At 42.7% G+C, this 27694-nt stretch overlaps 2 protein-coding genes across 2 annotated transcripts; both read right to left on the bottom strand.

Annotated features, from left to right (window-relative positions):
* Positions 1 to 1611: 1611 nt before the first annotated feature.
* Positions 1612 to 15034, bottom strand: LOC140995120 (D-dopachrome decarboxylase-A-like). The gene is made up of 3 exons (XM_073465050.1): positions 14840 to 15034; positions 3206 to 3381; positions 1612 to 2137 (listed from the first exon to the last, which is right to left on the bottom strand). The coding sequence occupies exons 1-3, from the start codon at positions 14945 to 14947 to the stop codon at positions 2065 to 2067; spliced, it is 357 nt and encodes a 118-aa protein (XP_073321151.1). The 5' UTR covers positions 14948 to 15034; the 3' UTR covers positions 1612 to 2064.
* Positions 15035 to 16351: 1317 nt separating this feature from the next.
* LOC140996742 (coiled-coil-helix-coiled-coil-helix domain-containing protein 2-like) lies at positions 16352 to 24408 on the bottom strand. Its single transcript, XM_073467225.1, has 4 exons — positions 24222 to 24408; positions 22973 to 23195; positions 22084 to 22225; positions 16352 to 16563 (listed from the first exon to the last, which is right to left on the bottom strand). The coding sequence occupies exons 1-4, from the start codon at positions 24257 to 24259 to the stop codon at positions 16544 to 16546; spliced, it is 423 nt and encodes a 140-aa protein (XP_073323326.1). The 5' UTR covers positions 24260 to 24408; the 3' UTR covers positions 16352 to 16543.
* Between the last annotated feature and the right edge of the window lie 3286 nt (positions 24409 to 27694).

Genomic DNA, 27694 nt, shown 5'->3' with positions numbered 1-27694 from the left:
AGATTTCATTGCAAAGGTCACATTTACCTAAAGACAGATTTTTTCATGTATGACTTATCATATATCATTATCATAGGTTTAGAGGGACAAGAAAGGAAAACTTTTATAAATTTAAAAAAATAATTAAACACAAATTCACAAGGCCCTTTGACGGACGAGGCCCAAGGATAATACCTACTCTGGCCTCATGGTAAAACCACCTATGAGTGCAGAGCACACTGACATGTTGTGATGGTATCAAGTGGAAATGAATCAATATGCTTAATCTTATTTGGGAGCCCCCAAGGTCACCTACATATACTATATGTACATAGACATTATTTTTACAGGAAACACAAATCTACCAACTCATCTTACGTATGTTTTAATATGACAAGCTAACAAGAACTGAGTCTACTGACTGACTCTGGTACATCAACAAATCTGGCTGCAGTTTGGTATTTACAGTAGGTGTCAGGGCAGTGAATGCACCTCTGTACAAGAGTTGGTATCAGCAGCAGCTGAGAAGAGTCCAGTAGAATGGAGTTTTGTCGCAGTGCAAAGAACTTGACCAACCTGCTAGTTAGCCATTAGCCAAGTAGTCTTGCCTGCGGCCAATGAAAAGGTGGGGCCTCATTGTGACTTCAGTCCTCTGGCCCCATTCTGACAACTTATCAACAAGTAGCTAAAGAGTGAATAGTCTTGTTTCACCTCAGTACTCTCTGATTTGTGTTCAGCGGTTAAAAGTTGAACCAACAATCAGACATGATATTGTGTAGCCTGGGTGAAAGGTGACAGATGCTTATATAACTCAGAATGATCTATCTTTAAATGTACTGATTGATTCTATGGCTCAGTGAAGTTTTGGGAGTTCTGTTTTAACCAACAGCCATGACTCCAGAGAAGTTCAATCAAATTCATACACATACAGACCTCAATTCTTCAAAAGTATTGAGCTAGTTAAATAGTTCACTAGTTAATAAATTAATATACTCGTTACTGAATACTGTGTATTCATTGCAGCCTGGTGCTGAGGTTGTATTTTTGATTGTCAAAACTAGTGGGCACGGTATAAAATTTAAATCAGCCACACTGTCGAAAGGTTTGCAGGTATGTGATCATAAAGCATTGGACAAATTAAAATTGTGATGTCATGATGATGCTGTGAAAAGTCAGTGGCCAATCACACCACAGCAGAATGTAATGTAGTGTGTCACATGTATTCACTCGTTTTTTTTGTTTTGTGCACCAGTTTATAAAAAAACTTTATTTCATCCGTGGATGCCGACAATCACTGTAGGACCGGCATGCTGGTAGCATAACAACATAGCAGCTTCGCCTTTCAGCAAACTGAACAGCGGGGGTTCCCAGCATGTAACACACACGGACCATGGAGTGTGTGTGTATGTGAACACAAGATATATCTATTGTGTGTTAGCAGGTTATGTAACATTACTGCACATAACTGTTGAGCTGGGTTGCAGGAAACCTGGCTTCATCCTTTCAATCATTATATACATGATCTGAGGAAATTCTGTCTCTGCATCTTTCATTCAAACACTCTTCTTGTGAGTTACTCATAATGACAGTTAATGCTAACCTATAAGACTTTAGGAAAGTAAAACTCTAGGGTCCTTTCAAAATCAATCACTGCTTTAATAACTGTATTTGTTTCATGGAGGCTACAGGATTCACAGAAAAGACAGAGTCCAGTTCATCTCATCCACCTCTTTAGTTAAAATATATTTAAAAATATATCTTTTCCTGAAAATACTGACTTTTTTTATTCATTGTGGTTCTAGTATGATTTCCTTCATAGTATGTATTACAAGTGATTTTAGGAATGGTTACAGTAACAGGTCCTTTAATCATTAAAAATTTAACTGATGACATAATGTTTTACAGCTTTAAGAAAATCTGCAGATGCGCAGAATGTATAACTGGATATGCCATGAATATACAGTAACTGACTCTCCCCGACTAGCTTTACTTGGTGTATGATGAATTAGTGTGCTGATCTAATCAGTCATCTTCTTCTTTTTCTTTGAGGAGTGAGACTGGGAGATTTGTCCAAAACAACGTCCTTCACAAGAAACTCATGACGGTTCCCTTCTTCCCGACCTGGTGAGGCTGCAGCGTGAGGAACTGAATAACAATCCTGTGAATCAGAAAAAGGCTGTCAATCATTTCCCCAGTCCATTAATTAAAATATGTGAATACAGTTTGAAAGGCTAAGATCAGCTGTTCTAAACCTCTCAGCTGCTCTGTGATGTTTCGAAGATTAAAGAGTTCTGCTCTCTTGGAGAGTTAGTTTAAGTTATGATTAATCACTTCCGGTGAGATAATTGGCCAATTCAACAGGGTGAATCTGTATCCAAGCTAATGCATGTTGTAGTTTTTAACTAAGGCCTAATCTACACGTACACAGGGATTTTTGGAAACTGTACATTCTGTAGCATTTTAGCACTGTTTTAGAAATAATCTCCGTCCATACAACACACCTTAAAACGTATATCACATGAACATTTATGTACACGAGGCATACATGTGCCGTAAACAGGCATAAGATACAGTCTGGTCAGATGCTTAGCTAGGGAAATGAATGAGGCGTGTGGGTAGGGCTTCAGACAGTTCAGCCTGCCTAATGTAAAGTTCTGTTTGTCTGCAGGCAAAAAAAGTACAGCTACATTATGAACACAGTATGATGATGGCAGCAAAGACCAGGACAAGGTGACATGCTGTATGGTGTAGTGAAGACACAACATTCTTTGTATCAGAGCCCTGAGTTGATAAGTGTGTGAGATAACTCTGATGTCTTGTTGTTAAATGGACAAATCAACTAAAGCTGGACATTATGTCTGATACACAGATGAATCTGTGAGTGGTTCAAGAGGTGTAAAACTGGATGTGTAAACCCTTCACATCACCAGATAATCTGTGCTGAACACCAATTAAATGGGCAGTGCACTTGTACGTGTAAATGTATAATTTACTCTTACTACTTTTGATACTTTTAACCATTTAAAGAACATTTAATAAAAAATACTATATTACTCAAAATACTTGATACTTTTACTCAAGTAATATATGTATCGCTAACTTTTGTCAAAGGAATATTTTAATATGGCATCTTCAGTTTTAGTCATGCTTGACCTTTGGGCACATTTTACAACACTGTCCAGTGACAGCATACGTGCAAGCACAGCAGGGATGTCCTTATGCTCACCTGTCTTCAGTCAGATGAAGTTCTCTGGTCAGAAACTCAAAGATCTTGGCACTGTGCTCCTTGTTCTTGTCGGCAGTGTCAGTCACACCGATGGCAGACACTGACAGCATCACACATGGAGAGCAAGATCCACCTATCAGCATCTGCACCCCAGGTTTCACCACCACGTTCATCCTCTGAAAGACAAACACAGCAAAGGGAGGAGTGAGCACAAACACACAGTCATTCATTTATCTGTTAGATGAAGATAACGTGAGCACATTTCCCCACCACAAGGTCAGAGCTCGTTCTTCTGCATCTGGAAGCCTGCTCAAGTGTCCTTAGGAATAGTTCACTCTAGAACGAAATTCAGTCTTTATCGACTCACTCTCATGCTGATGAGAAATCCGGTGTAGTTTTTTATTCCTCAAATTGCAGCTGGAGACCCGTGGGGATACCGTCCTGCAGCAAAAATCCATATAACGGGCGTCAATGGTGCCCGAGACGAAAAGGTCCATAAAACTACACAAAAACTTTGTAATATTCCTCCATACTGCTCGTCCACTGCAATCCAAGTGTCCTGAAGTGTCGACATCCAGAGTTTACTCGAAACAACGTCATTTAGTAAATTTTTTTAGCCTAAACAGTCACTATACTATATTTGCCTGGAGGCAAAATTGCGTGCACGCAAGTCTCCCTTCACACCCGCTCGCACTCCTTGTTTGAGTTTATGCCGTAACATATTTGGGGGCTCGTCCGAACGCGGTTTTCCGCTTTGAGTTGTGTTTGTAGGCTTTGGTGTGGTGTGATGGAGTGTTGAAGGCTTTTTTGGTTTTTGCCTCAGCATGTGGCTGCAGATTGTTGTCTTTGGCACAGTTACTTGTGTTGGTAAACTGTATCATGGTTGGTTTTTCCTCTCCCAGTGTTAATTGTAGCGTGTTTTGACAAAGGGTGAAAGTTCCTTTGATACTTTGTGTTGTTTGCCGTTACCTCACATGGTCTACTTTTTGGTGTGTTTTTGTGCACACATTTGTGGATGCCATTTATTTTTGTGCCATTGTTGCTCATTTAGTTTGTGTGTGTGCTGTGCCATATTTTCGGGAGCTGTGTTTTTTTTGCCGGCCCGTTCTTCCTCCTGACTTAGCAGGGGATTCCTTTTTTTTGGTGATCGGTTGGTCGGGTGTGGTGCTCTTTTGCTTTTAAGGATGGAGTTTGATCTTCATGATTTTGTAGAGCAACCTAGCCTGGATAAATTACATCCCTGCACAAAGGAGCATTTGTTTGCGGTCACTGATCATTTTGGTATTGCTGTGCCTAAACAGACGAAGAAACAGGTGGTAAAATCCGAGTTGGTGACTGCTTTAATTGATAAGGGAGTTTTGCCTTGTGACCCCGGTGTTGTCGCAGTGAGTTCACCTGCGGGGATGGAAGACCCAGGGGTACAGCTCCGTCTGAAGGAGTTGGAGCTTGAGATGCGTCACTTGGCGATAAAGGAAAAGGAGCTTGACTTTGAATTGCAAGCACGCAAGCTTGAGGTTGATAGACAGGTTCGTTTGAAGGAGCTGGAATTAAAGGAATCCTCCTCCTCGTCACCTGTGGGGTCTCAGTCTGATGAATTTGACATGAACAGGTGTATTCGTTTGGTTCCTCCCTTTCATGAGAGGGATGTAGATAAATATTTTACTTTGTTTGAGCGTGTCGCAAACAGGTTGAAGTGGCCTAAGACCACTTGGCCATTGCTTTTGCAGAGTGTATTTCGTGGCAAGGCTCAAGACGCCTATACATCTTTGTCATCTGAGTTGAGTTTAGATTATGACAAGGTCAAAACAGCTGTGCTGAGGGCATATGAGTTGGTGCCCAAGGCATATCACCAGAAGTTTCGCCAGTCCAGAAAAACTAACAGCCTCACTTATGTTGAATTTGGCCGCGACAAAGAAGTTCTGTTTGATCGTTGGTGCCAGTCTAAAAATGTCATATATTTTGGTGGTCTGCGTGATCTCATATTATTGGAAGAATTTAAGAACTGCTTACCAGACAGGATGGCCACTTATGTTAATGAACAGAAGGTATCTACAGTCTCTGACCTAGCTGTCCTGGCTGATGAGTACATCCTCATGCACAGGGAAGCCTTTGACAGGTCTCAAGTCTTTTTCTTTCCCTGTAAAATCAAGCTTTCATGGCGAAATTAAAGCCAGCAATAAGGAAGGTGTTGACGCTAAAGACAGGCCAGTCTGTTTTTACTGTAGAAAGCGTGGCCACACCATAAAACAATGTTTTGCTTTAGATAAAAAAATAAGTCTCCAAAAGCAATTAATTTGTTGAAAACAGAGGCTTTGCCAAAACGGCAGTCCTGGCCTAAACAGTCCATTTCTGTTGGTCCTGATCTTGACGTGTATGCTCCATTCATTATGAAAGATTTTGTGTCCCTGTTACCATCCTGAGGGATAGTGCAGCCTCACAGTCAGTCATTCTGGACAGAGTGCTGCCATTTTCGGATAAATCTTCCGTTAACTCTAAAGCTTTGGTTCGTGGCTTTAGTATGCAGTTTCTGGGCGTGCCGTTACATGCTATTCACCTTGACTCTGAGCTGGTAAAAGTGCGTGTAGTGGTGGGTGTAAGTCTGCAGTTTTCCTTTGATAGGGTATCTTTCATTTTGGGCAACGATTTGGCTGGGGGTAAAGTGTTATTAACTCCTGAAGTTACTGCTGTTCCTCTCTCTGAGCACTCAGATGACCTGAAGTTGAGGTTTCCAGAGGTCTTTTCAGTTTGCACTGTCACTCGTGCAATGTCTGTGAGGCAGAAGCAGGGTTTGCCTGATGAGGAGGGCGAGGTGGAATTGGCTGACAGTTTCATGGCTGATTCTGACTGTCTGGCTTCCTGGCCAGTAGTCTCTCCTCCCGCTCTGTCTTCACCTGTCACTCCTGTAGCTCCCGCTGTTTCCTCTTCTGTTGAAGAGCGAAACTCTAAAGTGTGCATGTCACGGGGACAGCTTATTGTTGAGCAAGAACATGATTTGTCGCTAGCTCCTTGTTTTTTTGCTGTCGTTCCAGCAGATGAGGTTGAGAAAATGTCCACCTGTTACTTTGTACAGGACGATGTGCTTTTGCGTAAATGGATGCCACGGCACATATCCGCACAGGATGATTGGGGTGTGGTGACTCAAATTGTAGTTCCAAAATCTCATCGGTGTGAAATTCTCAAACTGGCTCATGATAATCCGCTTGCTGGCCATTTAGGGGTGAATAAAACTTATGATTGCATTTTGCATTGTTTTGTCTGGCCAGGATTGAAACGGGATGTGCGGCAATACTGCAAAACATGCCATGTCTGTCAAATCTCGGGTAAACTGAATCAGACCATTCCACCTTTCCCGCTTTATCCGATTGCAGTGGTGACAGAACCTTTTGAACAAGTTATTATTGACTGTATTGGTCCTTTGCCGCACACGAAAGCGGGCAACAAGTTTCTTTTGACGATCATGTGTTCAGCAACTCGGTTTCCTGAGGCCATTCCCATGCGTAAAATTACTGCAAAAACCGTTGTGAAGGCGCTGGTGAAGTTTTTCTCCGTATTTGGTTTGCCGAAAGTAATGCAAACTGACCAGGGATCTAATTTCATGTCACGTATTTTTGCACAGGTAATGAAACAGCTTGACATCACTCATTGTTGCTCTAGTGCATCTAGTGCATCACCCAGAGAGTCAAGGGGTAATTGAGCGTTTCCATTAAAGCTTAAAGTCTATGCTCCGCACTTACTGCCTTGAGTCTAATAAGGACTGGGATGAGGGTGTCCATCACCTCCTTTTTGCTGCCTGTGAGGTGGTTCAAGAGTCCTTGGGCTTTAGTCCAGCAGAGTTAGTGTTTGCACACACTGTGCGTGGCCCTCTGAAACTATTGCAGGAAAAATGGCTGGGTGACAGCAAACCACAAAATCTGTTTATGTCAGTAATTTCCAATTAAAGCTTCCCTGCGCTTGTGAATTGGCAAAGCAGAACATATAGATCCTTCGATCCAGGTGATAAGGTGTTAATGATATTGCACATTCCTGGTCCCGCTTTGCAGGCTCGTTACAGCGGTCCGTATGTGGTCCAAGAAAGAGCGAATGACTGGGACTACATAGTTGCCACTCCCGAGTGCCGGCAAAGTAGGTTGTGTCACATAAACATGTTAAAGCCATACCTGGACCGAGAGTCTGTCCCTCAGTCCCCTGTCAGTGCAGAGGGCAAGGCGGTTGCGGCGCTGTCCAGTGCTGAAATGATTGATGAGGCCCTGTCCGGTGCTGATCCCACAGAGGCCCTGGCGGCTTCAGCTTCTGATGTCGAGGATATCCCTGGTCCGTTCAGTGCTGTTGTCCAAGGACAGTGGAATAATGCTGAAATGTTTTCCAAACTTGAGTGTTTTTCGCATTTGGCTCAGGTTCAGCATGAGGATGTGGTCAGTCTGATAAAATCTCACGTCTCTCTGTTTTCAGATGTGCCAACTAGGACCCATGTGCTGCAGCATGACATTGATGTGGGCAATTACCCGCAAATAAAGCAGCATCTGCACCGGGTCAATCCCAACAAGTGCCTCCGTTTGCAGCAGCAGGTCACTTATGTGCTGGAGAACGGCATTGCGGAAGCCAGCTCTATTTTGTGGAGTTCACCGTGTCTCCTAGCTAATAAGTCTGATGGCTCTGACTGATTCTGCATGGATTTCTGTAAGGTGAATGGGGTCACAAAGCCAGACTGTTATCCTCTCCCTCGGGTTGAGGACTGTGTAGATCATGTCAGAAGTGCCATTTATGTAACTAAGCTTGACCTGTTAAAAGGGTATTGGCAGGTGCTGCTGACTCCTCGGGCGAGGGAGATTTCTGCGTTTGTGACCCCTGACGCTTTCATGCAGTATGCGGTGATGCCATTTGGCGTGCAAAATGCGTCTGCGACCTTCCAACGCCTTGTAAACATTGTCTTGTCGGGCTTGTCGGGGTGTGAAGCTTATTTAGATGATATCGTGGTTTACTCGTGTTCGTGGCATGACCATATTCAGCAGCTTCGTGCAGTGTTCGGGAGACTGCGTGATGCCAATCTCCCGCTCAATTTGGCAAAGTGTGAATTTGGTCGAGCTACTGTGGAGTATTTGGGGAAAGTTGTGGGTCAAGGACAGGTCAAGCCGGTGCATTCAAAAGTTGAGGCCATTCTGTCGTTCCCTGCACCTGGTGCCCGTCGTGAGCTGCGTTGTTTATTAGGGATGGCGGGGTACTACAGAAGCTTCTGCAGGAACTTTTCTGCTGTTGCGGCCCCGCTTACCGATCTGTTAAGTCCCAAGATGCGTTTCCACTGGTCTGAAAGTTGCCAGCAGGTGTGTGTGAAGGCTTTGTTGACCATGCGCCAGTTCCTGGCTGCGCCTGCATTTGACCATCCGTTTAAGCTAGCTGTTGATGCCAGTGATGCGGGGGCAGGTGCTGTCCTCCTCCAGGATGGAGACGATGGCGTGGAGCACCCCGTCTCATATTTCTCCAGGAAATTTAATCACCATCAGCGAGTGTATTCCACGATTGAAAAGGAGGCTCTCGCGCTTGTTTTGGCCCTCAAGCACTTTGAGGTTAACGTCGGCTCTGCTAGTTCGCCAAGTATCATTTACACTGACCACAATCCTCTAATGTTTATGAATCAGATGTGTAACACAAATCAGAGGTTAATGCGCTGGGCTTTTTTTTTTTACAGTCTTTTAACATCGTAATCGGGCACATTAAGGGTCGAGAAAATGTCTTGGCGGACACTTTGTCGGGCTGTCATGGTTTGTAAGGTGTGAATGATATTCACAGCGCTCCCACATTCACTATTTTAGGGTGGGGGTGTTACGTGTGCCTCTGTTGTGTGTTCTGCTCTCCCTCTCTCTCTCCCCGATTTTCATTTCCCCCCTCCTCCCTCTATACCTGAGTACACCTGAGTGTGATCGGTGAGTGGCCGGAGTGGCTGAGGTGATAAGAGGGCAGAGGGTGCAGATACAGGGGAGCTTGGACACACACATGAGCAGCAGTGCACCTGTGAGGAGTTGTTTTGTCCTCTTGCTTCTCCTCTTTGAAAAGGTTGGTTTCTCAGCCTCCATGCACGCTTAGGTGCTGGGGCTTGGTTCATAGGTTACCGGTAGTCCTGTTATCGGTTTTCTTTGTTTAGGATTAGTTTTTCCACATAGGTAGGTTAGGGGGAGACGCGGGGAACGACGGCCCACTGCGTGGCTGGTCCAGCGTCAAACCACCTTTCTGTTCCTTTTGGCCAGGACTTTCAGCCCCCTTTTGTTTGTTATTCAATTGACCGATTTAATAAAGCCTTTTTGAGTGAAATATGAACCTTGTGAGTGGTGTCCGTTGTATGTTGCTTCCTCCAACCCTTTGTTTGAGTTTTAATTTAATCACTACAGTTGGAGGCCATAACAAGCTACAAAAGTCTTTTTAATCCAAACGTAATAAACAGGCTAATCCCTATCCATCTTAGAAATAGTGTCTGATAATAAAATATACTTACGTATCAAACGTATAGTATCGTAAAGCCCACTGACATTGTCCTATAAATGAATAACACTTTCCAGCCAACCACAGTCACAACTCCTCAGGGGCCATGATGTAGACTGGGTGTGTATGGCCACTGGTAGATGTGCTAAACCTCTGTTCTGGTGTTTTGGATTAACACAGGGCCATGTTAACTGGCGACCATGAGCCGAATGCGTCAGTGGTTGCCGTAGCCACAGCAGATGTTGAAAACGGGAAGAGAAGACGTGGCTGTCCTCAGATTTGCCTCTTTGTTCAGGTTGTCTCTGTGCAAAACATACCCAATCCATGGTTGGGCTCCTGTTTGAGTAAACGTGCTTAACCCTCAGTCGCTGTATCAACGTTGCTCGTTGTTACAGAAGACGTTGTAAACAGGAAAAGGGAGAGTTGCTCTTCCTGTGAATGTTAATCTCTAATAAACCTTTATTTAATACACTTACTCCTCTTCGCTTCCTATTTGAGTAAAGATGCATCACATAGAAGAACTATGGAACCCTTTTAAATGAAAAATGAAAAAATAAAAAATAATACGGGACTCAAACTCATATTCATTGCGGGAAAAGAAAGAACTGTACCGTGGCAATTAGCCCACCAAACCAACGACGCCACACAGGTATCTAGCGTTACAGCCTATTTCACTCCTCACAGCATACACACAGCCACCTTTTGGATGCAGAGGTGGCCAGATCAACTTGTGACCGCAGTGTCTATGCACCATGTCGGTATTGTGATGGTTTAATAACACAAATAGGCATAACCTTTATTAAATACACTCACTCATCCTCGCTTCCTATTTGAATAAACATGCATCACATGGAAGAACTATGGAACCCTTTTAAACGAAAAAAGAAGAAAAGATATTACAGGACTTGAACTCACACTAATTGAGGGGAAAAAAACTCTAGCGTGGTATCCAATGCACTACACCAAACAGATCATGCAGGTTACTGGCGGTATAGCCTATCTCACTCCTCACAGCATACACACAGCCACCTCTTGGACGCAGAAGTGGCCAGATCAACTTGTGACCGCAATGTCTATGCACCATGTCGGTACTGTGATGGTTTAATAACACAAATAAGCAGCCGTTTGAAACATTTTAGCAAAAAATATAATCAATTTATGTTAGTGTCTGTAAGATCATGTTATAGGCCACTTTAAATGTGTAGGAATGACAACAGTATCAGGGTGCCACGTGCTGCCCAAAGGATGCAACAACTGGACAATACCAAAATCAATGAAAATTGTCCTCTTTATCTGCTCAAAATTTAAGATAGCCCCAGTTATTTTTCATCATTCAAGCATTTTTTTTGTCTTCAATATAGAAGATTACTACCAGGAAAGCCCATAAATAAGGAGGCCAAGCTCAAAATGTTCAACAAAGGAAGAGGATATAAAATCCTTATTTGTAAAACAAGATTGAAGATCATCAGTTCCTAAAAACATACAATCTATGACCAGAAGTATGAACACCCAATTATTTCATCCATATGTGTTTGCTGAGAAACCCATTAAAAACACATGGGTATTAGTATGGCTTTGTTGGTCCCCAAAATAGGCCCAGGTGAAGTCTGGGTACATTAGTCAAAGCCTCTTCCAATCAGCTCGTTAGAAAACAATAGGGGGAAACATATATAAGGCTGTGCAGAAATGGCATCTGTGTTGGAAGTAGGGAGATTTGTCATCAACAAAATAAAACAAGAGAAAGAAGAAGTCATGGACAAGAAGATTTTGAAAGAAATCATGGATTTCAAAATCCATAACATTCTACCGGAGGGATTGACCAAACACCAGAGGTATACTATAAAAAGAAGAGCCTCAACTTATGTGCTCAAGGGTAAGTATTGAATTGCTCTACCATCATTTACAATACAATTTACAAATACATTTGTTCTGTTGTATTAAGACTAAAATGTTGTAATTTTGTTTTTGTCCAGATGAAGGTCTTTACTACATATGCAGGCGAAGACAAGATAAAACAGAGCACCTGGCCAAAGTGGTTACCTCAGCCGCAGAGGCAGACCTGATATTTCAGGAACTGCACTGCAGTCCACTGGGCTCCCGCTGTGGTGTTGAAAAAACCCATCATGCAATAATCAGCCGTTATTACTGGCCTGGAATGGAGGCTGACATCCACAAGTGCCATTGAGTTTTTTACATTAAGGTCTACTTAACAAAACAATCTTTCAAATTGAAGCAATAATACATTGGATTGAATTAAACAGTCAGTTTCTTTTTGAAACCAAAGGCCTATGAGCCACATTTATTTGAATATTTTTTGGCTTCAGGTTGCCTAGTGTCCAGACTGCCAGGCCAAGCGGGCCAGTCTGAAGGAAAAGATTCAGTACAAGCCAATAGAAGTGAGGTTACTTGTGCAACTGCCTCTCACATGCACCAAAATGTGCTTACCTACCAACAACTTCTTGTATAGATGTCTAATTATCCTATGCTAATTTCAGGTTTCAGAGCCATTTGAACTTGTGGGGATGGACCTGATGAGGCTGACTGTTACAGAGAATGGTAATCAATACATTTGTGTAATGGTTGATTATTTCACAAAGTGGGCAGAGGCCTACACTCTGAAGAGTAGGTCTGCAGTGGAGGTGACCAAGTGCATTCTTGATTTTGTATACAAATTTGGTGCACCTCAGAGACTGCTTACAGACCAGGGCACAGAGTTCAAAAACCAGGTAAAAATATGAGAAACATTTATATCTCACTCAGGTATACAGCAAATGCTGAATTATTTTCAAAATTGAATTTAAGGTAAATCTCAGACTGTGTGAATCCCTGGGGATTCAGCGGAGCTTCTGTGCCCTTTATCACCCGCAAACAAATGGATTGGTGGAGAAACTCAATGGCACCATCCAGAGGTAGGATGCATATTGTGATATATTGGTAGGTAATCATACACCCATGACATGAATGGTATGGACTGAATTGGTGACATAAAATGGCTGCTGTTTTGTTGACTAATATGCACAATTGTCAGGTCCCTCAACAAGCTGGCCCATAAGTGGCCGAAAACATGGGACCGTTACCTGCAGGCCACAATGTTTGGCCTGCGCTCAAAGAAACACCTTACGACCATGTACAGCCCGTACTTTTTAATGCTTGAGTATGAGTTTTATATTTATGAAGGAGTTGTGGTAATGACTTGGATAAATGGCTTGGAATGTAACACCACTTGGCATTTTTATACTTTAGGTGACAACGGCTAAAGTGGAGAGCCTTGTGATGAGGGAGGAAGTTTTCCAGGGGCTTGGAAACCAGCCTGACACATATGACCGTGTAAGAGCAAATGTCTCTAAAAGCCAACAAAAAAATCGGCAAGCACAAACTGGCACAGGGACAATTTCCAGGTTGGAGATGTTGTGCTCAAACAGAACATCAGGGAGCAGCAACAAAAAGTGAGTAAGATGGCCTTGGACATGCTGGGGCCCTTTACAATCACTGCGATTAGGGACAAAAGCGTTAGTCTGGCAAGCCAAAAAAGCAAAATTGATGGCGAACCTGGACCAGCTAACGCATTACACAGAGCCAGAAGAGAATACCAGCTAAGCTCCTCAAATGTAGTGGCTCTCCTTTGGCTTGCCCCCCCACACAACCACCATCCAGCCCTTGCAACGTTGATACAGCGACTGAGGGTTAAGCATGTTTACTCAAACAGGAGCCCAACCACGGATCGGGTATGTTTTGCACAGAGACAACCTGAACAAAGAGGCATATCCGAGGACAGCCACGTCTTCTCTTCCCGTTTTCAACATCTGCTGTGGCTACGGCAACCACTGACTGTATCCAAATTCAGGGGCTGCATCCTTCAAGGACGCGGCCTTTGTGGCCCATGAAGGCCGGGTCCTTCAGAGAGACCTTGAAGGCCACGTCCACCGTTGTTAAATGGGACGGTCTAGCCTTCGGAGTATTTCCTGGTTGCGTCACCAGGTGTTCATGCATTAAAGTCTGTTTTGGTTCAAATCTATCAAACGTGTACATTTATTTGTGTGTGTACAATGTGTCAAATCTAAATTGAATTATCAACAATACAAAATAAACATTAACCCATTGGTGAATAACAACTACCATAGTATTACCAGCGTCACGTATTTTAACTGAAAGTAAAAATTTGGAGGTTTTATAGTCCCTTGAAGTTTAACATATCTGGCGTTGGATGTGCAAATGAGTAAAAAACGAGTATAAACCCAAGACTCACACTTGAATGTCATGTCTGCGCCACTTGATGTCGCCATTTTCTCTTTCTTTCCCTCTTCTGTTTCAGGACTGAGCGGCGCGCAAAGGATCTTGGGATGTGGGAGGCCGCGAAGGATATTAGCGGTGCGTCCTCCAAAAAGGGGAAATGAAGGCTGCATTTGAAGGAGCCTTCGAATTTGGACAGCCTTCGCGCAGCGTTGTGACGTAATTGGCCTTCAAATGCGCCCTTCGAAGGCTGCAGACCCTGAATTTGGACACAGCCACTGACACATTCGGCTCATGATCGCCAGTTAACATAGCCCCGTGTTAATCCGAAACACCGGTAATCGTCCGCCAGAAACTGATTCGCCCAGTTTATATATGTCTACAGCTGCTTTTATCTGGATCAAACAATCATAACTACACATACAACTTTATGTCCGTGGTAATTGCAAAGATATAAAATATATAAAAGATATAAAATAAAGAATTGATCTCTATTGCAATTATCCTTATGACTCTCCATTATTTTACCTGCTCTTTGTCCTAGATTATAACCAATCCATTCCTTTTTACCTGTTGAAATAACTTTAAAGGGCTAATACAACTCATAAAAGGCAGTATTTCACCTGCCAAAAAGACGGAAATCAGTTTCTGGCAGACGATCACTTTTTGGCACCACACCGGCCATTCGAGTGGTGAACGCTGGTTTTGATACATCTGTGTCAAATAAATGTGAAGCTGCTTCTGTGTTAGCTACATGAACTTGTGAGGTACATGTAAACATGACTTAACGTTACTTAACGTTAACGTTATTCAGCGCACAGTTGTGCGGCTGGACTAATGGAAACCAGCTGGGTTTTAGAGGAGACACGCACATGCAGCCTTGACATTTAATCACTCTTGCTCCAGACAGGGTTCGGCCCCAAATGTACTCACGTCCTCTGGTTTTCCGAGAGCGGCCGCGGCGCAGGAGCTCAGCCTCCTGACGAAGTCCTCCGAGAAAGAGATAGCCGGTAAATTACTTTGGAAATCAATGAAAGGCATTTTAAAAACTGCTGGAATCACCTCTGCTGACAACTGTTTGAAGACGAGGACGAAGACCAGTGACAAGACAGCAAACCTGCTACTTCCGGTTATACCTTTCAAAATACGTGCGGTTCGTGACAGCGATCCAAGCCGCTGCTGCTTTCTACTGTTTCTGCTCATATCATATGTAGTGAAGGGCGATAGTAAAGGTTTCCTATTTAGAATGTTAATTTTGAATACCAATGAGTCAGAGGTTTTACCGAGGACAGGTCAAGAAATAAAGCCACCCTTTATGTTTTGCAAGTCCGTTTCCCCAATTTATGGCTTTATTTTGAAAGTACAATCGGATGTAACCTAATGCATTGAGCTGGCTGCAGGCAGGCAGCTCCAATGAGAACCAGGCTGGAGCGCCTTCGCCGGCCGGCCCCCTTCATTCATTTTAAAGAAATGATCGGTGAAATGAACTATTTTACTCAGTGTGGTACAAATTATCCAGAAGTCATACTTGAGTAACAGTAAACACATATTGTCAAAATACAAAGCGTACTTGAGTAAAAGTCTTAAAGTAGGCCATCTGATATTAAATGTTCTAGTGTCAAAAGTACAAGTTAAAGTAAACTATATATTTACATGTAAGTGTATACTATATCATATGGGGCGACCAACTGTCAATTATTGGATCGAATATTTGGAATTTTTTTGATTATCGGAATCAGTGTTTGTTTTTTATTGGATAGCCAAGGTAAAAATCAATGTATTTAAAAATGATGTACTTTGGCTCTGATGCAGCATGCAATCTGCAAAGTAACTAGTAACTAAAGTTATCAAACAAATGTGGTGGAGTAAAAAGCACAATATGTGCCTCCAAAATGTAGTGGAGTGGAAGTATAAAGTAGCAGAAAATGGAAATACTCAAGAACAAGTACCACAAAATTGTATTTAAGTACAAGACTTGAGTAAATGTATCAGTTACATTCCATTACAGATTATAATATTTAAGCTCAGTGGGTAGAGCAGGTGACCAGCAACCAGAAGGTCGCTGGTTCGAACCCCGACTCCCCTGGGTGGAACTGAGCTACATGCTGAAGTATCCTTGAGCAAGATACTGAACCCCGACATTGCCCCTGACGCACAGTTGGCACCTTGTGTGGCAGCCTCTTCCATCAGAAAGGGCCCTGCGATGAGCTGGCGACTCGTCCAGGGATATACCCTTGCCTCCGCCCATATGAAAACTACGATTAGCTCCAGTAACTAAACCCCCTGAAAGGGGGGGATAAAGCGGTAACATCTCAACAACTCTCACGGATAAAGCAGCCAAGAAAATGAGATGAGATGAGATTATAATATATATTACAGTAAATGACAATTTGTGGTTTAAAACACGACATAACAGAAATCAAGACAACGCATTCTAACAGGATGTGTAGATAGCAGCTGTTTATTATAGGATTATTACTGTACATTACCAAAAACATTTCATACATCACACAGTCATCAGTCAAACAAACCAACTACCTGAGTACAGCCTTCAGATTTTGGGGTTATGATGTGTCTACAATACAGCATAGGTGTCATTATTGAAGTATGTCCATCGTGACAGCTGACACCCATCCTTTACACCAGTGATGTCACACCTACAAAAAAACATAAAAAATTGGTCATGGTTACAAATACCAATACCAAATACAAATATTATGCTGTTTTAAACGTATGTGCAAGCAGTTGCTGTAGCTCTTTGCAAGTAAGCACCAGGGGTGAAAGTAAGCCGGTACGGTCCGGTAATGCGTACCACTAAAAGATTCAGTGGCAGTACGCAGTACCAGGAAGAGGGGGGAGAGCGGCTGCCTGCTGAAGCCCTCATTCAGAACCAGTCACGGCCGCACTTTGGGTCAGAAAATAGATCCGCTAGCAATATGCAGTCTTGAACACTACTATGTCTGTTTATAAATTGCTTTTAACTCATTCTGAATTGTTTCTGAACTATCCGTGCTGAGTTTTGGTCCATGCTGGACGGAGCCTTGGCCGGACATCTCCCTCTCTTCCTCACGGCTCTTGCCCTGCTTCTCTCCCCCTCCCCTCGGAGAGAGCCCGGTGCCTTCGAAACGTGCACTACGTTTAATGTCTTTCCGTTCGTTGTAAAATGTCCCAATTAAAATCAGTAGGAGAGTAAACAGTTGTGTTTCATGTTATTATATTCAATTTCAACGACACAGAACAACTCGAAAAAAACTGCTTATGAGCTAACGACCAGAGTTTCGCTCAGCTGTACGTGAATGCGCATGCGCGTCTACTTCCGAAACAGAGCGGTTGCTATGGGGATGGGTGCGTTTGATTTAATGCACTGGGATGTTTTCCACAACTGGTCCACAGACATCAAGAAACGCCGCTTGCGCCGGGACAGGACGAACAATAAATTACACCAACGAAATTCCACACATTCTTGTGGTTGGCTGAAACATTTTCAACAAGATTTAAATATCTGTCAGTTATCAAATACAGATATAAACCGGAGAGAAACACAACAGTCTAATTTTTTTTTGGTCAAACTAAAATTTGGAACAATGCAGAGAAAAATAACTTCTTTATTTAAAAGAAAAGACAGGGACACCGAAGATGGGTTACCACCACAGAAAATGAGAAAATCACCCAGTGATGAAGATTTTAACCAAGCTGAGGGTCAGGGTGAAGAGGAGGCACAATGTCAGGAAAAAGAAGCAGCTGTAGGATCCCCAGAAAAAAGCACAGATGATGATGCTAGGCCTCCTGCTTCTCCTTCCATTTGGACAAAGGACCAATATGAACAATTTAAAAGTAAAAATGAATGGTTGTATGCCCAACATGGTAAACTGGGATGCACTCCATGCCACGATGTTAAGAGTCTAGGTCTCATGGCATCCCGTGGTGTCAGTATTGCCAGCCAGTGGGCTGAGGGAAAGATAGCCCCATTCGGTAATTCAAGAGATGTCCAGCTTTTATCGCTGCGCAAAAAAATTCATGAGCACCGAAACTCCCAAGCACACAATGAAGCAGTTAAGATTCTTCAGACAGCAAAGAAAGACGTTCTTCAGAACATGAACGCCACCAGTCAGGAGTCTGCATTTGAGTCCACTGCCAGGGTATTCAGGACAGCATATTATGTGGCCAAAAACAATAAGCCATTCACTGACTGAGAGTCTGATTGAACTGCAGCAAGCTAATTCTGCTGATTTAGGTCGTGTTTTGCACAGCAAAACTGTCTGTTGACATAATTGATCATGTGTCATCACAGATGAAGAAGGAACTCCTGAGGAAAATTATAGAAAATAGGTGTAAAATTACAGTACTAGCTGATGAGTCAACCACTGTGGGGCACAAGTCAACATTAATTGTGTTTTTGAAAGCCAGTGTTGATGGAGAGATGGAGCCCATTGCTTTTCCATTGGACCTTATTGAGCTGGATAGCCTGTCTGCTGCTCATATCAAAGAACAGCTTATGAACTGCTTGCTCAAGAGTGGCTTCACCACTGAATTGCTGCAGGAAGTTTTCATTGGATTTTGCAGTGATGGGGAAGTCAGGTGTTGGGAAGCTGCTCCAGGATGACTTTCCAGGCATTGTACTGTGGCACTGCCTCAATCACAGACTGGAGCTGGCTGTGGACCAGGCACTGGAGGCAACAGGGGGAACAAAAGACTTCCAGGCCTTCCTTGACAGCCTATATTCATTGTATAGCCAGTCACCAAAAAACATGCAGGAGCTAAGTGAATGTGCTCACAATTTACACATCACACTCAGAAGAATTGGAAGAGTGTTCAGTGTTCGCTGGGTTGCTTCTTCATACAGGGCAGTCACTGCAGTTTGGCACTCTTATCCAGCACTGGCACAACATTTCCGTGAGGCATCAGAGGATGAGACAAGGGACAGCAGAGAGAGGGCTAAATTCAAAGGTCTGCTGTCTAAGCTGTGCTCAGTAAACTTCCTGAAAAGTCTTGCACCGATGGCAGATGTCCTGACTGAGAACTTGTCAGAGTTTCTTCAGAACAGGAAGACCACACTCCCAAAGGCCCATGAGATCATGACGATGTATGTCAAACGCATTGAAAGCCTTACTTCATACCCAGGGCAACATGCACTTGAAGCTAGCCAGGCAGAGGAAGAGATGAAATTCAAGGGAGAACAGTTAAGAGTTGGCAAGTCTCCCATCATTGACTCTGCACGGTTTATTCAAGCAGTGGCAGAGAGTATGAAAGACAGACTCTTCACCACCACAGTTAACAGAGCACAGGCCAGTGTCACAGCCAACAGAAAAGAGACTTACAATAGGCTTCTAAATCAAATAACAGTCCTTAACCCTGACAAGTGGGACCATGACAATCCTCGATATGGAGAAGATGAGGTGAGGGCTTTGTGCCATGTCCTACATCTGAATGAAAAAGAGGCACACCTTGGATTCATTGAGTACAAGGCCAGTGGAGGAAGAAGCATTCCTGACAAGATGAGGAAGTTGGTTGTGGCAGTGGATACATTGTCAACAAGTAATGCAGACTGTGAGCGGGGGTTCAGTACCATGAACAACATCATCACTGAGTACAGGAGCAAACTGACAGCAAGGAATGCTGCAAACCGACAGCAAGGAATGCTGCAAACCTCCTCTTTGTCAGCTCAGTTGGACCACCATGCATGCAGTGGGACCCAATGCCTTATGTGAAGACCTGGCTGGGCAAAGGAAGAAGAGCAGCTCACACAACAAGTGGCATGGCTCGCCACCACTCAGAGGAGGATAACTACTTTAGGCCTCTGTGGAACATCTTTTAGGTGATGTATTTTGATGAGGGGTAGATCCACTTTGAGTTTTTGCTCATGACTACTGTTCTTAATCATTTATGTGATACTTAGTATGTCAGAAAGAAAGTCCAAAGACAGAGACTTGTTAACTGTTCAGGTATGAAATGAGGATGTTGAAAATGTTTTAAGTTATGAAATTTTCACATAAGCCTGTTAAAAGAGACACTTTAAAATGTTCCAATTTTTATGTTTATTGAATATCAGTTGTGTTCACGGCAGAAAGTATTCTGGATGTTTATCAATGTTTCATACATGCCAGTACCTTAATAATTAAAAGAAATATTTTATCATATTGTCAAGTGTTTCTAATTTCTGCCTACACAGGTAGCCTACAGTAAAATATTGAAATGTTTTTATTTGTTTGGGTTTTGATTTTGCTTTTTTTAAAATGCATGAAGCGAGAGAGAGAACAATATGAGGCAATGAAGGTTTTGGTAATAGTACCGGCAAGAATTTAAATCTACTTTCACCCCTGGTAAGCACTGAATCAAAAAGTCAGAAAACAATCACGTGAAAACAAAGCTGGAGATGTATGAAGGTAGATTTGTGTCTTTATTATTCAATCAAAAAAAAGGTTGCTTCAATCAAAAAATATATTTTCAATAAAAAAAACCCCATTTCAATCAAAGAAAAAAAGTGTTTGAATACAAAAATATAGTTGAGACTCAAAAAAATGCATTTGAACACTGTTTTTCTTTGCTTGAAAATGTTTTCTTTGATAGAAGTGAAGGTTTTTTTGTTTGAATGACGGTTAAATATTGAATCTGTATCTATAATAACCAGATCCTGACATGTAAATGTGATGTCTGTCTACCATACTGTCAACTTAAATATGGACAACTGACTGCATAATATATTAATCAGAATCAGAAATACTTCATTAATCCCCGACGGGAAATTGCTTGCGTTACCGTCATGTATTATCACAGTAGCAGCGTTACATACGTTGGCAGCTGTAAACACATAAAAACATTATAAAAATACATCCGGTGGTTTGGTGCCCACCTGTAAACTGAACATGTCAGGAGTAGTTAACGTTTATAATCATCCGAGGACGTTACAGACGTTGTTTTTGGTTCCTGTCTGTTTCCTGAATATATTCGTACATGTGTGAATGTGTAAATGAGAGGCATTAACTTATAGCACTTTGTAGAAGGAGCTTTGTAAAGTTCACTCCATTCACTTGTATTAGTTCACGGGGCAGAGCTGCCTCCTCCAATATGTCGGAGACGTCGACGTATCGCAGCAGCGGGCCAACCCGCTCAATGAGGCGTCTATGTATATATGTCTATGGTTTTATCTACTAACCAACATAGAAATATATATACAACAATTCCACCACTGCTTCCTGGCTTGCTGGCGACCATGACATGTCTTGGTGTAGACACTTGTCACTCAAACATGTCTGACCAATGGGGAAGCACCCGCCCACTGCGGTACGTTTGTGTCAAAATGATTTAAACAAAAAAAACGATTTCAAAACTTTTTTCACTTCAAATCGAAAAAAAAGTTCAATAAAAAAAAAACACTTAAAATGATTTTTTTTTTTTTTTTTTTGCATTTAAACAGTTTTTTCTTTGATTGAAAATATATTGTTTTTGATTGAAGCAACTTTTTTGGGTTTGAATAATTAAGACTCGAAATGTGGGAAATGTCCTACCCATAACATGGTCCAAACACAAAAAAGATTACTTCAATCAAAGAAAACATTTTCAATCAAAAAAAGTGTTCAAGTGCAATTTTTTGAGTCTCAAATATTTTTTTGCATTCAAAAACATTTTTTCTATGATTGAAAAGGTTTATTTTTTGATTGAAGTGATTTTTTTTATTGAAAATATTTTTTGTTTGTTTGAAGCAACTTCTTTTTTGATTGAATTATAAAGACACAAATGTCCTACCCATAATATGGCCCAAACACAAAACAACAATACTTCAATCAAAAAAGTTGCTTCAAACAAAAAAACCTTCACTTCTATCAAAGAAAACATTTTAAAGCAAAGAAAAACAGTGTTCAAATGCATTTTTTTGAGTCTCAACTATATTTTTGCATTCAAACACTTTTTTTCTTTGATTGAAATGGGTTTTTTTGATTGAAAATATATTTTTTGATTGAAGCAACCTTTTTTTTGATTGAATAATAAAGACACAAATCTACCTTCATAGAGATGGCAGTGTAACAACAAAATGTAGTAAGAGCTTGCTATATGAAGCCTGAATGAAAAATATTAGATAGCCCAAAACAGCTGCCTTGTGTAAACTGTTAAATGACACTCATGGCTTGCTTTGAGCAATGCTGGATTAAGTGGCTCCAGCCATCGTTCAGTACACTCACCGTTGGAGTACTTGCAATGTTTGAGTGCCTCACTGAAGCCCTCACATAAACTCAGGTCGTTCTGGTTGGTGGCACAGTCCAGAAACTGTTTGACCTCAAAGTGACAGGGGCCTGGCTGGGATGGAGCAGGCCGAGGGGGCTCCTGCAATAATACAAGCAAGGAAAGAAACACATCACACACTTGAGTTAGAATCTCACCTTTCTCAACAGCAGAGTTGTTACAAATTTACAAATGGGATTATTGGTTGGGTCAGCCTTGACAGGCAACCTGTGGTTGGCCAAAACTTCACAAGTAACAGTCTGGATGTTATTTTGAATCAATAAGCATGACCCGGATGTCTTCAAATATTAGTCACTTGGTCAATCACTTCTGTATCCCAAATAAGTGTACATCCTGTAAATATATAAAGCAAAACAGTTCTACCTCCAGTGCATTGGTTCTGGGGTTCAGGTTTTATTGAGAGTGTTTGTGAGAGTCAAAGTGTGTGTGCACATGAGTTGCGATTGGACACACACACACGCACAAGCATCCCTCTTTTTGGCACTTTTAGGATTTTATGAGTTGGAGCCTGGACACACCAAACCAATATCAAGACAATACCAAGAACTAGTGCCAATAGAGGCAGACAGTTGTATCACCTAGTGTCGCCTCTGTCTTGGCCAAAGAGCTGCATTGATAACAGGCAACTGGCTCCTATGTTCTGCGCCCATATGAGAGGAAATAACTCTCGATAACACCAGGTGGCTCTAGTAATCTTTATTTGACATTCCAAAAGGGAAAAATGCTGATACACACACTGTTATAAAAATGCAACTGGAGAAAACTCTACCTTTGAACATCTCCAGGCAGGTGAGGGGATAAAAACACTGATCACACTCCACCTCTTACCTGGTACGTAGGTTTGGCTGGCTCTACACTGCTGCTGCTGCCCCCACTAAACGCTCCTGTGAGGGCGCTACCAACGACATGGCCCACAGCTGAGCCTACTGCCACCCCAGCAGCTGTAGTAGCCATCTGGGCCATGAGGCCCGGCCCTTGGGACTGAGCTGGAGCTGGGGCCAGGGCAGCAGGAGGTGGATGAGCAGGGGCCGGAGCATGGGATGGAGCTGGGCTACAAACAGAACGAACACATTCCACAGTGTAATTTATTATATAGAAGACAACTTTAAAAGCTTGTGTTACACCACCACCTCTCCTTCCGTTCAACTGTATCAGAAATGTAGACCATGAAATAAAGGGAAGAATTCTACCTTCATACAACGCACTGCAACAATCATATTTATTATCAGCCAGGAGTTTTCAGCCTCAGTTGCAGAAAAAAAAGACAGTACCTTGTGTTGCTACTGTAAAAGGAGAGGTTGAGGTTTGTTGGTTGATAAATTCCTCAAAACAATTAAAGAAAAAGAAAAGAAAATCACCTGTCAAACTGTCTGACAGATTAAATGAGTAGTTGTCTCATTGTCCTGTCAGGAGCGGTTATCCAGACAGTGTTACCTAACTAAGCTGCACAAAGGATGGAGGACAGAGTGTAACCCAAGCAGGAAGGACTGCTTTCACAAAATCATTCACATATTTTAAATACATTTTTATATTTCATTTCTGTATTGATACAGAGATAGTGTTGCTCTCTAACATTAGGAATCCCCAATGACAATGACTTGTGACATTATGATTATGCATTGCAGTCCCTTCATGATTGTAGATGTTCAGTCAACTATTGTCATAAGGAATACCAGCACGCGTTCGACTGAGTGTCATATGTTGGAGTCCTGAGGCAACTAAATAAGCACGTCGAGATGTAAAGCAGCCTTCAAAGCTCCTTGTCCTCACTACGAACCTGCGCAGCAATATTTTGACTTGCCTCACCTTTCACACTGTGACCTTGCCAAAGACCTAGGTTAACTTCATGTTAGACCTGACATGATGATCTCAGTAACTTATGACGCAACAATAATTGGGACTATATGCCGTCACTTGTATAAAGTAGTTATTAGTGTGGCTGACAAACTATCTCGGCTATACTGTCAAGAACATATCTATTTTCAAGTGTTAATATATGTTGAATTAGCGCTTCTTCCTCACTCTAAAAAGAACACGTGAGACAGTGAGAGCTGTAAGTTACTATAGATGTATTTACCTGGGTGCTGAGGGACGGCTGCGGCTTCCTCTGGCCATCTTCTGAAACGACACACACTTAAACTAGATTTATTGGTGAACCGACCTAAAGTACAGAGGAACTCTGACGAAGCTCATAGAAAGTGCTACTTTAGCAGACTGATCTGGTCACCACCGGCTGACAGCAGCACTCATGCAACTGACCTTGTGCGGCTTGCCGGTTAGGTGCACAAATATCGCGAGACTTAACGCGCTATCTCAAAATCCCCTGATCTGTGCCCCCTCCCCTCCCTAAGACCGGGGAAACTGTGGGGGGCGACAAATCGCACAAAATGCTGCTTTAACAATTCAAACTGAAGCCTCTTTATGGTTGTTTTGACACATTTTCTGTGGGACAGGGCAGTCAGTTTTCCGTTTTTCCTTGTTCATATGTGTTCAGCCTTTTTATTTTATTCTTAACAAGCTCATTAGTCTTATAGATAATTTTGTATCCAGCCAATTTCTAGCGTTCATATAGAATGGATTAAAAGTAACTAAGTAGGTCTACTTAAAGCTTGGGTAGGTAATTCTGTTCAAAAGCATTTTCTATCATATTTGTATAACATTTTGACAACATTCAAAATATTAAATGATTTGAAACCCTGAAAAAAAATCCATTGTCTCTAGCAGTAGGCTCGTTCGAGATGAACTACGCCTTGCCTGGAAGGTGGACGAGACCAGGCGGCAGCAGCAGGGGGCGGTGACAAAAAGCTGCAGTCAAGTCGGACAGTTTCCAGCCGCCGTCAAAGAACATACAGGAAGTGACAGAAATATTTACATCCTGTTAGAGCCATCTGTAGGCTACCTGTAGTTTGCAGAACACGTTGGGATAGCTATGGCTGATATGTGTGTGTGTGTACATATATATATATATGTGTGTGTGTGTGTGTGTGTAGCAATTTTGGGGTTCAGTATCTTGCTCAAGGATACTTCGACATGTAGCTCAGTTGCGGCATATGAACTGAGCTACCTTTATTATTATTATTATTATTATTATTATTATTATTATTATTATTATTATCAACCACACAAAATATGTTTGCTAACAGATTAAACCTTCATTGCACAACATGAGATTCATATAATCTAGCATTAAATATAACAATTACACAGAAAATTAGGAATTTCGACAAAACGTAGTGTTTGTAGTCCTAAGAGCCAATCAGCTCTCTGATCAGGCGACAGCCAGGCGTTTCTCATCATGCCCTGACGTCTTGCAGTCGGTGGAGAGCAACTGCGGCACCTGGCTCCAGAAACTGCGGCCGCCTTGATCTCGTGAGGTTATCGTTGCCGGCGCGTGCCTGACGTCAAAGCAAGTCGGGATCAAGTTGGACACAAATCTAACCGGCATGCATTGTGCGGTGGTCGCCGGTGATCGATTCTGCGCAGGCCTGGTTCATCTCGAACAAGCCTAGTGACAGGGCTGTAAAAACTTCATCCAGTCAATTTAACCGGCCCAGCAATTTTGTATGGACGGACTACCTGTCAATCTTCCCTTCCCTGACCACCCTCCCTACCCTGTGCTGACTCTGCCCATCAGTCATTGCGCGTGATGGGTCTATGAAACACACTGCTGGAGCTATGACTGTTCACGACAAGAATGGCAGAGAAACTACAGCCACACTTCCCACCACCAGTGGTACCTACAGCAGCTTACATTGCTGAACAAAGAAAGAAAAGAAAGTATGAACTTGAGAAGGCTACCAAAAAAGAAGTTAGATAGGGCAAGAAGTAAGACGAGAGTCTTAGAGGAGAGTCTCTTTTAGTCTCTTTTAGCTATATTGCGCAGGTGGTAAAAAGTGATTACCAAAATCACTTTTTACCACCTGCGCAATATAGCTAAAATTAGGTCCTTCCTGTCCACGGCTGACGCCGAGATCCTGATTCATGCCTTTGTTTCATCCAGGCTGGATTATTGCAATGCCTTATTTTCGGGTCTTCCCCACAAGCTGCAAGCTGTGTCGCTCTCTCACTCTCTACAGCTTCCTCCTCCTCTTTCTCCTCCTCCTCCTCTCTTTTCATTCAGGCTCCCTCCTGATGGACCTCGGGCCCCTGGGACCATCTACTTCTCCTGGCTCCTGCAGCCTCACATACTGTCGGATCCGGATTGTCACACTCTGGGCTCCGCTGGATCATTGCTCTCCTCTGTTTCACTATCTCCTTATATCTGTATTCCTGTAAATGTTGATGCCTCTTCACCCTTATCTCTCTGTCTATTACGATTATCCTGTGTGGCCTGCCCTCTTCCAAGTCACCATGGTAGACAGAAGGTCGTGTGGCTCAGGCACCACTTGGTGATGCCTCGTCCTGCTCAGTCGTCTCCTGGATCCACACACTTTACATATATTATAATTTGTATCAGATATTCTGATAATGCAACTTGTAAACTGTGATTTGCTGCTCTTTTCTGTACATGTGACATCTATTGCATGTCTGTCCATCCTGGGAGAGGGATCCCTCCTCTGTGGCTCTTCCTGAGGTTTCTTCCATCGTCTTTTTTTCCCCGTTTTTTTTTTTCCAACAACATGGCAAGTTTTTCCTCACTCGAATCGAGGGTCTAAGGACAGAGGATGTCGTTCACTGTACAGACTGTAAAGCCCATTGAGGCAATGTGATTGTGATTTTGGGCTGTGTAAATAAAATTTGATTTGATTTGATTTGAGAATCAACATCGGAGTGGCTTTTCAGTGATGGCGACAACTGAAGCAGTCGAAGACCTGAGGATGGACTACATGGTAGCTGTGTCTCTGTCGGACAGGTAATGAGCTTGTTTGTTTTGTTGGGGAAATGTATTATTACTCTGCATTCTGTAGTCAATGTAGCTAACGTCAGCTCCTTATGTTGCTGACGCATGTATTCATGTTAGGAGTTAGCAGGTTGTAGCTGATGTTGGCTAGCTAGCTAGCTAAAATAGCAGACTACTGATGTATGCGACATATTTACATATAATGTCACCGTTGACACGCAGGCCAATGTTTACACATACTATGGATCTAATCCATATAGCAGTGTTCACACATGCCCTGCTACCCTGGGCTGTTTGGACATTAGCCAGAAAAGCTGTATGTGAGGGGCAGACTAATTCTTGTGTCACAGGTGTGTATGTGCGGTTGAGGGTTCCCTCGCTGTGACAATGAGGAGATTGGGAACACCTGTCCACTCTGGGAGGAGGGCGGTGATTGGTTGGTGCGGGCATGTGGTTTCTTTTTCTTGTCTCCCTCCACAGTGTCGGATAGGAAGAGAACAGGACAGGACAGAGTGAGTGCGGGCGTGCAGCAAGAAGATAGGTGTGCGGAAGGCAGAGTGGACAGTGTGCAGAACAGGCGGAGCGGCAGAGGCATGACGGAGTGCAGCGGTGGAGAAGACTGTCGGACACCGAGACGAAGCCGAGTGGGACGATAAACAACTGCGGCAACACGGAGCAGAGTCAAGCGGACATTGGAGCAGGGAGAGACG

This window comes from Pagrus major, chromosome 1, assembly GCF_040436345.1.
Source record: "Pagrus major chromosome 1, Pma_NU_1.0".
NCBI classification, from domain to species: domain Eukaryota; kingdom Metazoa; phylum Chordata; class Actinopteri; order Spariformes; family Sparidae; genus Pagrus; species Pagrus major.
This window is presented reverse-complemented; position numbering and strand designations above follow the sequence as displayed.